The 12,930-nt window shown below is 36.5% G+C and overlaps 1 protein-coding gene across 2 annotated transcripts in view; it reads left to right on the top strand.

Annotated features, from left to right (window-relative positions):
- Mtx2 (metaxin 2) overlaps window positions 1-12,930 on the top strand; it is a 52,608-nt gene that overhangs the window by 36,162 nt on the left and 3,516 nt on the right. For both annotated transcript variants that reach the window (XM_021650447.2, XM_060390432.1), the window contains exons 4-9: window positions 1,832-1,904; window positions 6,496-6,572; window positions 8,152-8,244; window positions 8,697-8,735; window positions 9,123-9,248; window positions 10,234-10,310. In XM_021650447.2, coding sequence (XP_021506122.1) covers window positions 1,832-1,904; window positions 6,496-6,572; window positions 8,152-8,244; window positions 8,697-8,735; window positions 9,123-9,248; window positions 10,234-10,310 — 485 coding nt within the window. The remainder of the gene's footprint in view (window positions 1-1,831; window positions 1,905-6,495; window positions 6,573-8,151; window positions 8,245-8,696; window positions 8,736-9,122; window positions 9,249-10,233; window positions 10,311-12,930) is intronic.

Raw genomic sequence — 12,930 nt, 5'->3', positions numbered from 1 at the left:
TATCAAAGCAGATGCTGAGACTCTTAATCAAACTTTGGGCAGAGTGCCGGGAATCCTATGAAAGATAGTGGGACCTAGATAGGACAGGAGCTCCACAAGGAGAGCAACAGAACCAAAATATCTGGGCACAGGGGTCTTTTCTGAAACTGATCCTCCAACTGAGGACTAGAATTTTAATCGACATACTTTTAAAATAAGAAAGCTTTATTTCATTTTATTCAGACAGGTTTTGGTAATGTAGCCCAGGCTGGCCTGGAACTTAGTTTTACTTAGTCTTACTTAGTTTTAAAGTGGTTAGATGGGATTTTGTATAGGATGTTGTTTGTGTTCAGTGCTGTCAACTACTTAATGAGCCCTCAGACTGACTTTTCAATCCGGAAGGGAGAAGGAATCATAGGAAACAACTCTTAAGAGAGAATTGTATTGGGTATGAGCAGGCTGTTGTATTCATAATGTCAATATGTGATAAATAATAGCCTTGTTAAATAATTAAATAATTAATGATTAATTAAGTAATTCATGGCAACTCACATTTGACTTTTTTTAATTATAGTTTCATTAACTTGTGAAAATGGGGAAAACCTTCTGATTTGTATGTGGGAAATAGAACTTCAGTAACTTATGACTTCTCAGTGAATGAACTATTTTTAGAAAGAACATTAGAAAAGTGTGTAAGAGGAAAAGACAAAGGTAGAAAGTCATGAAAGAGAACAAGACGAGTACACTTGAAGTGTTACAAGGAATGATAGATTTGTAGAGTTGACTTGTGTCCTAAAAATCATTTAAAAATGAATCAGAATGTTCGTAATGCAGTTTTGCATATGCGTTTTTTTGTTTGTTTTTTTGAGGCGGTGTCACCATGGAGTCCTGGCTGTCCTAAACTCACTATGTACACCAATATGGCCTTGAACTCAGAGAGCTGCCTGCCTCCTGAGTTCTGGGACTAAAAGCATGTGCCCTCACGCCTGGTTTTTTTTTTCCTTCATAAATTCTTCACAAGCGTAAGCTTTTAAAATAGTTGTATAACATTCCAGTTTTGGATGTATAATGATTTATCTATTATTCCTTTATTGTTAGACATTTAATTACTTACAAAAGTTTTCTTTCGTTAAACCAAGTGAAAATGCCTCCTTAAATTCTAAAAATTTTATGTTTATTCATTAGGTGTGTGTGTGTGTGTGTGTGTGTGTGAGAGAGAGAGAGAGAGAGAGAGAGAGAGAGAGAACATGTTACTGTGTATGTATAAAAGTCAGAAAACAACTTGTGGGATTCTGTTCCTTCACCATGTGGGTTCTGTGGGTCAAACTCAAATTGTCAGGCTTGGTGCAAGCCCCTTTACTCACTGGCCTATCTCACAGCTCCCAATTTTAAGTCTTAAATGATGAATTAATTATCATAGAAACCACAAATCAGGATTTTGAGTATTACTGGAAAAGACATTGAAGTAGATACAACATTTTGAATTTTCCAGTAAGATGAGAAAGGTGGTAATAATGAATAAAAAAATTAAACCATCAGTATCTTAATGAAATTTTGATATTAGTTATCCATTAAAGAAATATGTGATATTGCTTACTTACATAAAGTAATGGAAAATGAGAATAACACTTTTCTTAAGTATATGTAATTGTTTCAAGTTTTATTTATTTAATAATGACTTAGTCTTTTTTTAAGTAAAACGATTTTCTGTTTCGAAACTTTAAACTGGCTCATCATTTTCTAATGGAGTATTACTGTATGGACTATTAAGTTTAGAAAAGGAATTCAGGAAGAGTTCTCTATAAATATGCTACGTTTTTATTAAAGTTGCTTTACTTCTCTTTATTTATAGGCCTTTTTGCAGATGTGTAATCTGCCTGTCAAAGTGGTGTGTAGGGCAAATGCAGAATATATGTCTCCATCTGGTAAGTGTGTGTGTTTTCTGTTTGTTATTTGATACTGAGGAGTGAACCTGAGGCCTTGGACATGCTAGGCGAGTGCTTTACCACGAGCCTTATTTCTAGCCCCTGATGTTAAAGTCCTTAGTGTTTTGGGTTTTGTTTTTTCTGTTTGAAGAATTATTTCCCCATTGTTATAAGGTATGTAACGATGAAGGCCTATGTCTACTTGCTTATTTCAACTCTGCCGTGAGGTGTTTAACGGGAATGTTAAGGACGTATATGATGTCAGCTTTCCTCAGTCTTATGTATAGGGCTTTCCTTATCAGAAAGCAAATCTTAATGAATCTGTTTATTATTCAACATGCCTAAGTGATGTTTCCTATTGAACAGGTAGAAGAAGAAAGCTCAATAAATAATGAAATTGTCACTAGGTCTTGGTTAAAATTAATCACTGAGATGACTTTTTTTCCTAGTATTTGAAGTATTTTTATTAAAGCTTCACTTTTACTCTTTTAAATGATAAGGATTGTCTGTGTGTTATGCTAGCAGATGTAATGATCAGGATGATCTTTCTGTGTGTTATATGCCAGTAGATTTAACTAATGCTATATAAATAGGATTCAAATAATTTTGGTATAGAAATGCAATGCTGCAAAGCTAATTAAATGTTAAATATAATGTCACAGATTATTTTAACTATAGTTTTGCTGGATCAATACTAAGACAGAACTACTCCTTCATGAGTAAGTGATTGTGTGTAATTTTCTCTCTCTTTTTTTTTTTCTTGGTTGAATTTTATTTCTTTGGGCTTTTTGAGACAGGGTTTCTCTGTGCAACAGCTCTGGCTTTGCTGGAACTTACTTTGTAGACCAGGCTGACCTAGAACCCACAGAGATCCACCTCCCTCTGCCTCCCAAGTGCTGGGAATAAAGGGGTGTGCAACTATGCCTGGTTTTATACATATAAAAATTTGTCAATTTTGATATGGTGATTATTTAGGAATTACCTATGTTTATAATTTTCTTTTCACCCTGCCCTTAGGCCTTTCTCCTAAGATATTTATACTTCATTTTGTTTCAAATTAGTATTTCCTTTATCATGATTTGGAGTTATGGATGCAAAATTTCCTTTAAAATTCTGCCTGTTTGATATTTAATTATTTTTCTTTTTGTAAAGAGACAAGTGCTCACTCTCTTATTTCTGTAGTTGTGAAGAGATACCTTGACCACAGCAGCTCTCATAAAGAAAACCATTGAATTGGTGCTTGCTTACAGTTGAGAGGTTTAGTCCATTATCGTCATGGTAGGAAGCATGATGGTATGCAGGCAGACATGGTGCTGGAGAGGTAGCTGAGACTTCTACATCCAGATCAGCAGGCAGCAAGAAGAGAGAGGGAGACCCTGGGCCTGGCTTGAGCTTCTGAAACCTCAAAGTCTACCCCTCCCCCAGTGACACACTTCCTCCAGTACGGCCACACTTCCTAGTAGTTCCACTCCCTATGAGCCAATGAGTGCCATCTTCATTCAGACCACCACTCACTGTGTTCACTTTCTTCTGTGTTTCCATCGTGTCCTTCTTTATGTAGACCAGGCTGGCCATGAACTCACAGAGATCCATCTGTCTCTGCCTTCTGAGTGCTGGGATTAAAGGCGTGCACCACCATATTCAGCTTATAATAGACTGTTAAAGCAGAGAACATCGGGTGGTTAGAACATCAACCTTTTTTGGCTAACAGTTAGGAAGTCATTGATCTTGTTATTTTGTCCAGTTAGTAGCTATTTCTTTGGGGGATTTTCCTTCTCTTTGAACTTCAGCGACTTCATGTGTTGCATGAGATACTCAGATTAGATGCCATCTAAGTTTCTAGGTAGCATTCTCCGAATATACAGACTTGACAACATGTTATTGCTTTCTTTAGAGAAAAAAAGGAAAGAAATAATTAAGGCTAGAGAGATGGCTTAGTACTTAACTGTGCACATACAAGGCCCAGAGTTCAGATCCCCAGCACCCAAACACCGAGCTGGGCATGCCAGCACCTCCTGCAGTCCTAGGGATAGGAAACAGGTGTGTCAGCCTAGCTAATCCTTGAGCTCTAAGTCCGGTGGTCGACTGTTTCAAAAATCAAACTAAGGTGGATACTGAGAGAAGAATGATAAAGCACAATGATGGCAACTTTTGGCCTCTGCACATTTATGCTTGCATGAGTTGAGTACACTGGTATACACATGTGCATGTGTACACACACAGACATACAAACGTAGACATGGACAAAAAAAGACAAAAATGATCTGGAGTGACTTCTGTCTAAAATGAGAAACAACACACAGTTCTACTTTGCCGAGAATTGTCTCGCTACAGTTTTCGCTTGCTACCTGCAATAAAGACTGCACATGCCTGTGGTTAAACTAGTGAGAAGAGGATCATCCACTTCTCATCTGTGGCTTGAACTTTTACTGTGTTCCTTTATTATGTGTACATGCACATCAGCTGACCAGCCACATTGTGTCCTGCTTTATTACTATAAATGCTTCATATATGTATGTGGGTGTGTCACGTTAGAAGCAGAGTTGAAATGTCTTTCTTTGTAGCTCTCCACCATTTTGTTGATTTTTTTTTTCTTTTGAAGTAAGATTTTGGAACCAGTAGTTTACCATTTGGCTAGACTAATTGACTAGCCAGCCCTGGGATCTTTCTGTCTCCACCTCTTAGTACTGGGGTCACAGTGCTCTTGGCCTTTCCTGAGGGGCCTTGGAGTCTGAACTAGGTCCTCATGCTTGTGCAGCAAGCACTAACCTCCACTCCAGCCCCATTTAATGTATCTTCAAGGAAAGAAAGTATTCACCTCTAGGAACTTGAAACGAATTCTTGAAAAAGAAATATTATGCTTCTAAAAATGTTATTCTTCAGGGGGCTGGAGACATGAGCTTGTGCGCCTCCTACAGAACCAGAGTTCAGATCCCAGCACCCATGTTCTGGGGCTCACAGTCACCTGCAGCTCCAGTTCCTATTCCTTTCATTCTGTGGATACTGTCGTTCATGTATATGTATGTGTACACACATTCACACACATCAAATAATAAAAATCTTACACTTCATATTTCATTATGTATTGTCTAGGCATGAAACAGTTTTTTTTTCCAAAATCGCAGATGACTTGTATTTACTCCAATAAAGATCTTTTCTAAGTCAAAACAAAACAATATGGCCCAATCCCAGAGTTTGTCCAGTTTAGATATTCTCTCTCTTTCTCTCTCTGAGTTATAAAGCAGTAGAAACAATCCACCATTGGTAAGAGGGAAAAGCCTTCCAAATCTCTCTAGTGCGTGTTGTGTGTCAAAGGCTTGCCTTTTCTTTGTAGTGTTATCCCATAGATGCAGATGAAGCTTTTATTGCTGCCAGGCACCTCATCCATTACCCTCAGGCTGACGGAGCCAGAGACGTGAAGATACTTGAGTAGCAGGAGAAAGCCTGCTGTTAGTGTGAACTCTGGTTGAACTAAATCTGACAGCGTGTTCCATCTTTTCACATTTGGAGTGGACTAGCTTACTATGTAGAGATTTAATAATTGTATTAAGCATTAGTGTTTATCAAAATGGAATATTACTCTCTAATGTGGCATTTGGTTAAAGATACCAGTTTTCTTTTTCTCTTTCTCTCCCTCCCCCCCCACCCCCCCCACTGAGATGTGAAACTAAGGCCTCATGCAGGCTGTTCAGACACTAGCTCTAAGCTGAGTGATGTCCCTTGGTGTTCACATTTTCATAAGCATGCTGTTTGTTCTTTTTTTCTCTCATGTGTTGGGAGAACATAACTCAAACTAGCATAGTCTCTAAGATGGTAAATTCTTTGAGTCAAAGACATTTATTTATGTACTAAATATACTACTTCAATAGGTATCAGATTTAAAATTAGAAATCATAAAAGAAATCTTTTGAAAACTACCTTAACCTGCGCTTGGAAAACAGAGGCAGGTGGGTCTCTGGGAGTGTGAGGCCAGTATAATTGACACAGTGAGTTCCAGGTCAGCCAGGACTACAGAGTCAGACCCTTTTTTTGAAAAAGAAAAACTACTTTTCAATACAGATTGAGGTTTTATACTGTACCCTAATGAGAAATTCCATTTAAACTTCTTTTGAAAGTTTTAACTCATCTTGAACTAGTGTCTTGGCTTGATCCATGTAATTTGAGTAATTATTATAATGTTAGCTCTGAAGTGAGAACGTAGTGATGTGTTGATATATCCAGGCAAGAACTCTAAATGAATCTACTTGTTCTTTTTTCTTCTCCCTGCCTGAATTTTAGTTGTTTTTGAATTTTGAGAAAGAATTTTACTTTCAAGGCTGTTCTTGACCTTAGAATCCTCCTACGACAGCCTCCTGAGCTCTGGGATTAGAGTGCTGTGCTACTGTGCTTGGCTCTTTTGTTTTAAAATTTTTGACAGTCATTGCTTAAATGACTTAGACTTAAGCAGATGTTTCTGGCTCTAATTTTACATTATTTCTTTATGAATAAAACATTTTGAGTTTCTTATTAATTTTTATTTTTTATTTTTACTAGCATAAACTTTTAATTTATTGAAACTGTTTGTTTTCTCACGTCTTTTCTCCCTCAACAGGAAAAGTACCTTTTATTCATGTGGGAAATCAAGTAGTATCAGAACTTGGTCCAATAGTCCAATTCGTTAAAGCCAAGGTAATGAAAAAAATAGTCAGTGCATTTGACCACAACTGCTTTGGAGTGCGTTTTTCATATCCTCTAGTGTGTCATAACGTGTTCATTGATTTTATCCTAGCTTTATAAAATGCTGATGTAAATTATTAGAAAAACTTTCTAAACTATAATTTGGTACTTCTTCATAATATAAATCAAAATAGCAAGGATGTAGGTTGATTTTTAGAAAATGGCAGACAATTTTCTAACAGGGTAATGAGAATTTCTGTCATAAATGGAACCTTTAAATTCTTATTAAAGATCTGGTTGATCTTGAGAAGGAAGATTTAGGATATGTTTTGAAGTTGAAAGTATTAAGTTACCTACTTGAGTGGTTCTTTCATTTGTTTAATTTAGATTTTAACTGTTAAGCATTTTCCTTAATATTTAAGGAAACATTCTTCCAGACTTTAATGTAGATAGAAAATCAGATCATACTGTTATGTGCTATTTTATCCTGTAAAATTACCAATATATTTAAAATGATTTTATATTAATGACTACACACAGATGCATATCTTTAAAATTGTTACATGAATCTCTGTTGTATTGTACACATTATATAGTTCTTAATGGGCATTTGGATAGGGACCATTTATTTTGCTACTTATGAGTGCTAAAATAAATTTTCTTTTGCATATACATGTATACTTGTTCCATTAAGATAAATTTCTAAGACAGGTATGGTGGCATATACCTTAATCCCAACACTCAGAAATTAGAGTCAGGCAGATCTCTGTGACTGTGAGGCCAGCTTGGTCTACATAGTGAGTTCAGACTAGCCAGGTCTACATAGTAAAACTCTGAATCAAACAGCAAACAGAAAGAAATCTGTGCAAGTGGGCTATTGGGATGCTTTGGCACACACTGTCTAATACTATGGAGCAGATTGTCAGTTTGAGCTAAAGGCTATATCGTTTAATGTACCTCTCCATGTCTACAGTATCTAGAGAGTTTGGACATCATGCCTTTCTCCTTGTGATGTCTTCACCAACACTGGCCTTTTTTCTTTGCTCATATTTTAAGTAGCACATCTTTTGGCATTTCTTTTATTTTTAAGATTTATTCCTGAAAAATACAGGGTTTATTACTGACCATTGTTTTCTCCTTTATGAAGTAATTCTTCCTATAATTTTGTCTATTGGAAATATATTTTTATATAGTGACAAATTAATACTATTTAGTGATTGACTATTATGTATATTTTTCCTTATTTATTTATTTATTTATTTATTGTTCTTTCTTTCTTTATTTTTTGTGGCGGGATTTCTCTGTGCAGCCTTGGCTGTCTGGAAATTGCTCTGTAGACCAGGTGGCCTCGAACTCAGAGATCCACCTGTGTCCACCTTCTAAGTGCTGGGATTAAAGGCGAGTGCCACCACTGCCACTGCCGAGCTCGGGTATAATTTTATAGGCAGTAATTTTGTTTTTAATAAAAAGTGTTTTGGAAATTAGTCCATTGGAAATTACATGTTATATTACTTGTTACAATAGTAAGATAAATGAAATATTTTGTGTATTTAATATGATGCTCTTTTAAAATTTTTTAAATTCCCTTTAGGGCCATTCTCTTAGTGATGGCTTGGATGAAGTCCAAAAAGCAGAAATGAAAGCTTACATGGAATTAGTGAACAATATGCTGCTGACTGCAGAGGTATAAGATTCTATAAGCCTTGAAATAAAATATAATCTTGTATAATCTGTTTTTGCATTTAAATTTTTCCTTATGGGCTACCTTAAAGCCATGAAAAGTGGGACTCTCGGGCTGGGGTCGTCAGCTGAGTCATTTGATCATTATCTATAGTATTTTTCTTCATGTTTGTGGCTCTAGTTTTTTTTCTACTCACTGTTTTACTTTAGCCATTTAAAGTTTACTTTATTAATACACATAAAATAATGTTTAGACATATTCTGTAAAAAAGAAATGTTTTCTGTAAAGAACTGCCAATAAATTTAATAATTCTGTGTAGTGAATTAGCCAAGAAGGGGCAGGGGGGCTCATATATTTGATTCACGAAGTTGGCTTCTTAGGAATTATTCTGGCAAGAAATAACTTTGACCCTTTTCAGTATTTTAAAGTTTCAGTGACTGTTCTTTTGTTCCTAGTTGTATCTCCAGTGGTGTGATGAAGCTACAGTAGGGGAGGTGAGTGGTTCTGCAGCATTCATCTTAATTAAAATTTAATGAGAAAACACTTTTGCTCAGAATCGCAAGTCCCTGCTCATAAATGAAACATTGTGGTTTATACCATTAGTGATACAGTTTTTCACTTACTTTAATTTTGCTTGCACATACATTTTAGGGAAGCTATGTGTCATTGTTTGATAGAACTGGTTGTAAAGTACATAAACTTTATATATTTTTAAAGGGAATCATTTAAAATTTTAATTTTTTATATTGTAAGCTATATATCCCCCCCCCTAGTTGCTTTATGTGTACTCTCTGGAAATACATACTTTTTACAATTGTTTATAAAATGCTTTTTTTTTTTAAAGGAAGGATTCTGCATTTCACAAAGTCTTTTTACTTTAGATCACTCATACTAGGTATGGATCTCCTTACCCTTGGCCTCTGAACCACATTTTGGCCTATCAAAAGCAATGGGAAGTGAAACGTAAAATGAAGGCTATAGGCTGGGGTAACAAGACTCTGGACCAGGTCAGTACACACAGTGAAGTTTACAGAAGCTCCAGCCCCTGTGCAGTAAAATTGACAACACTTTACCAAAATATGTCAGTGTAATATTGTAACATAAATAGCCAGATACTTGCTGCTGTTCTCTCTTGTGAGATGTAGTTTTATTTGTTTTGTGAAATGTTTATTTGCTTATAGAATATGTGATAAATAAAGTTTTCTGAAATCCTACCACCTCAGAATTGCCTCTTCTCATTTGGAGAATATTTTTCTAGATGTCTTAGTAATACTGTCCTCAAATGGGATCATATTATGCCTGCTGTTTTATAACTTGATTTTTTTTCTTTCCCTAAATAGTACACTGTGGGAATCTTTTATGTCAGTAAATAGATCTGTAGCATCAGAGCTTAAAAAAAACTTTATTAAGTATAGTAGTTAACATACCTGGCTTTTTGGGGGTGAGGGGATCCTAAGTTTACTAATGTAACAAAAAATGAAAACAGTAAATTTTCAGTCATTAGGTTGAGCATCTTGAAGCTGATGGGTGTTCTTGTTGCCAAGGCTACCCCTGATTTCTAGCTGGCCATCTCACTGATGTGTGCTAGAATAGGGCCTACCAAGTGACTGGGGAGAGTGAGATGAGTCCGCGGCAGCTGTCAGCTGCCGTTTTTATGGAGCTGCCGCCTTGCCCTCCCCCTTCAAAGATGAGCGAGATCATTGACTGCGTGGACTCAGGAAAACAATGCTTAGGGAATAAAAGTCTTTTTTATTAAAGTAACTTTTTTTTGTTAAAAAGTGATCTAACTTAAATGTACTTGTATTTAATCGTCTTTTATACTCAAATTCCCATAAATATCAAAAGCATTATTTATGTCATGTACCTGGTCTGTGGTCTTAAAAAGTTAAGCTGACTCTGTTTTTGTCATGAACTATGATACAAATAGTCTTCCATACTTTGTATTGTTTTGCTCATTTGGATTTTTTTCTTTTTGGCTCACTGCCTGTGCAGGTCTTAGAAGACGTAGACCAGTGCTGTCAAGCCCTTTCGCAGAGACTGGGAACACAGCCTTATTTCTTCAATAAGCAGTAAGATGTTTTGTCGTTGTGATGTGGCTTTGCTTTGTATAGAGGCTCTACATGTCTTGTGTCACAAAGGCAGGGCTTTTCTCAAGAAGAACTTCTGGCTCTGCTTTCCTTGCACCAGTTGTGCAGCTCTTCTTCTTGTGCCAGGAAGGGGCTCCAGTCTCCTCGTCATGTCATGGATGGAGGGGGCCTTCTGTCCACAGGTATTACTCTCACGCAGCAGGGTTCATTGCCGAGATAACATACATAAAAGACTTATCTTCAAAGTTTATTTTTGTACTCATAAACACTGATCTCCTCTTTGGCTCTTAGGCATAGTGCTGGCTCTGGGAAACAGATTTCTAAAATCTAGTCCTTATCATTGAGTTTTCTTCAGGTCAGTCTTGTAGATCAATCACATTTTCTATAATTTCACAAAGATTTTGATAGAGATAATTCAAGATGCTATGAAAATACAAAATATTAAAATCTTTCTTTTTGGTTTTTTTGAGACAGGGTTTCTCTGTGTAGCCCTGGCTGTCCTAGACTCACTTTGTAGACCAGGCTGGCCTCCAACTAACAGAGATCCACCTGCCTCTGCCTCCCAGATTGCTGTGCTTCAACTTTCAAGTAAAAAAAAAACCATGAATGTGCTGCTAACACAACCTCAGTCTGTAGTGAATGATGCTCAAGGACCAGAGAGTCATGAAGAAAAGCAACAGAATACTCAGATGGACCAGAACTGTTTATCCCTTAAAGATATGAAGATACTCTTAAATCTAGTCATTAGGGAATATAGATCTAATATATGTATTATTAAATTGAGTAATTCACGTTCTGTTACAATTTTTAAAATAATGCTAACATAGGCAAAATTTTTCCTTCATTAAAATTATAATTTTAATGCATTGAAAATAGTTGTCCATTCTATAAATCCAGTATAAAATGAGCTTAAATTAATACTTTAATCTCAGTGGCTTTCTTAAGAACACTAACATTGTATTGGCTCATTATTAAACAATGTTTTTAGGTTGATAATTTTTTCTTTCCATGTGTTTTTGTGTGGTGTGTGTGTGTGTGTGTGTGTGTGTGTGTGTGTGTATGGTGTGCATGCATGTGTGTGAGTGTGTTTGTGTGTGTAAGCCTGAGACTGCTGTGAGGAACCTTCTTCTGCCTTGAGGTGGGGTCTCTTACAGTCAAATCCAGAGCTGGTTGACAGGGCTCCTCTCACTGGCTAGCTTGCTGGGAGGTTCTTGTCTCTGCCTTCCGAGCTGGGACGACAGGGGAACACTGTGCCCACCTGTCACTTATGTGTGCACCAGGGTCTGAATTGCTAATGTGGGATGTGCTTTAACTACTGAGTGATCTCCTGCCCCTAGGATGATTCTTTTTAATTAAAAAAATATATTTATTTTTGTGTGTGCATGCTTGCCTGGTTGGTAGCTGGTTCCTACAGAGCCAGAGAGCACTGAATCCCATAGAGCTGGAATTAGGGCTGTGTTGGGTGCTGGGAACCAAATCTGGGTCCTTTGGAAGAGCAGGTAGTGCTCTAAGCTACTGAACCATCTCTGCAGCTCCAGTAATTTAAACAGTTTATTTTAATCTCTGTTTATATGACTGGTTGTGTGCATGTGAGTGCACATGCTTATGGAGGCCAGAGCCCTGGAGCTAGAGATCACAGGTGATTGTGAGTTGTGACTTGGGTACTGGGAGCCAAACAGGCCCTCCCCAGGAGCAGTGGCCTCCTAGATTTTTAAGGACTTCTGTGCTATGATTTCTATTCTTCAGAGACATTCATCTTCTGTAGCCTTTAGAGTAAAAATGAATATGATAACAATTTGGAAATGGCTCAGTTGCATCATTTTTTAACATGAGTAATATAAAAATACACACACACATATATACAACATACATACGACTCGGCATATAAGATGATGTTAAGGTAAAAGTTGGGGCCTGTAATCTCTGTGCAGAAGGCTTGTGGATCCACCAGGCCGGGGGGTTAGGGCTTGTGCAGCAGTGTTGTGGTTTCAATGGTTCGTCCCTTCCACAAAGAATACACCCAAATGCTAGTATTGTGTAGTTCTTTCTCTTTCTGAGACTGGATTCTTAGTAGTTCGAAAGTTGAGAAGGGGTATCTATTTTATGTTTTGAAGTCTTATTCTTATTTACTAGTGAGTTTTGTTGCACATGCTGTCCTTTGTAGAGGGCAGCAGAATAATTTTTAGGTAAAGTCATTGTCAAAGTGTTATTAACTAGGGATCTTTTAACATGTGATTTAGAGGAAAGTTAAAAATAATACTTTTGTTAACAAATCAGTTCTGTTTAACTTACAAAAGAAATTGAAATTTAGACAGTTGCAAAACAGAACACATGCATTTGATGGTTAATTGGTATTTAAGAAGTCAGTATTCAAAATTTTGATACTTATATAAGTGTCACATAAGTATATGATATGATACTGTATATATACACTATACATATATATATACTTATATGATGCTAGCCAACAATTGTGATTGAAGAGTATATTTAATTTTTAATTGTACCTAATCTTTTTATTTTATTTAATTTTTGGAGATAAGGCAACTACTGTGTAGCCCTGGGACAAACCTTTTTTTCATTTATCTCTGGCAGACGTAAT

The sequence above is a fragment of the Meriones unguiculatus genome, chromosome 8, assembly GCF_030254825.1.
Source record: "Meriones unguiculatus strain TT.TT164.6M chromosome 8, Bangor_MerUng_6.1, whole genome shotgun sequence".
Lineage (NCBI taxonomy): Eukaryota > Metazoa > Chordata > Mammalia > Rodentia > Muridae > Meriones > Meriones unguiculatus.
Note: the sequence above shows the minus strand (reverse complement) of the source record. Positions and strands in the feature narration are given on the sequence as shown.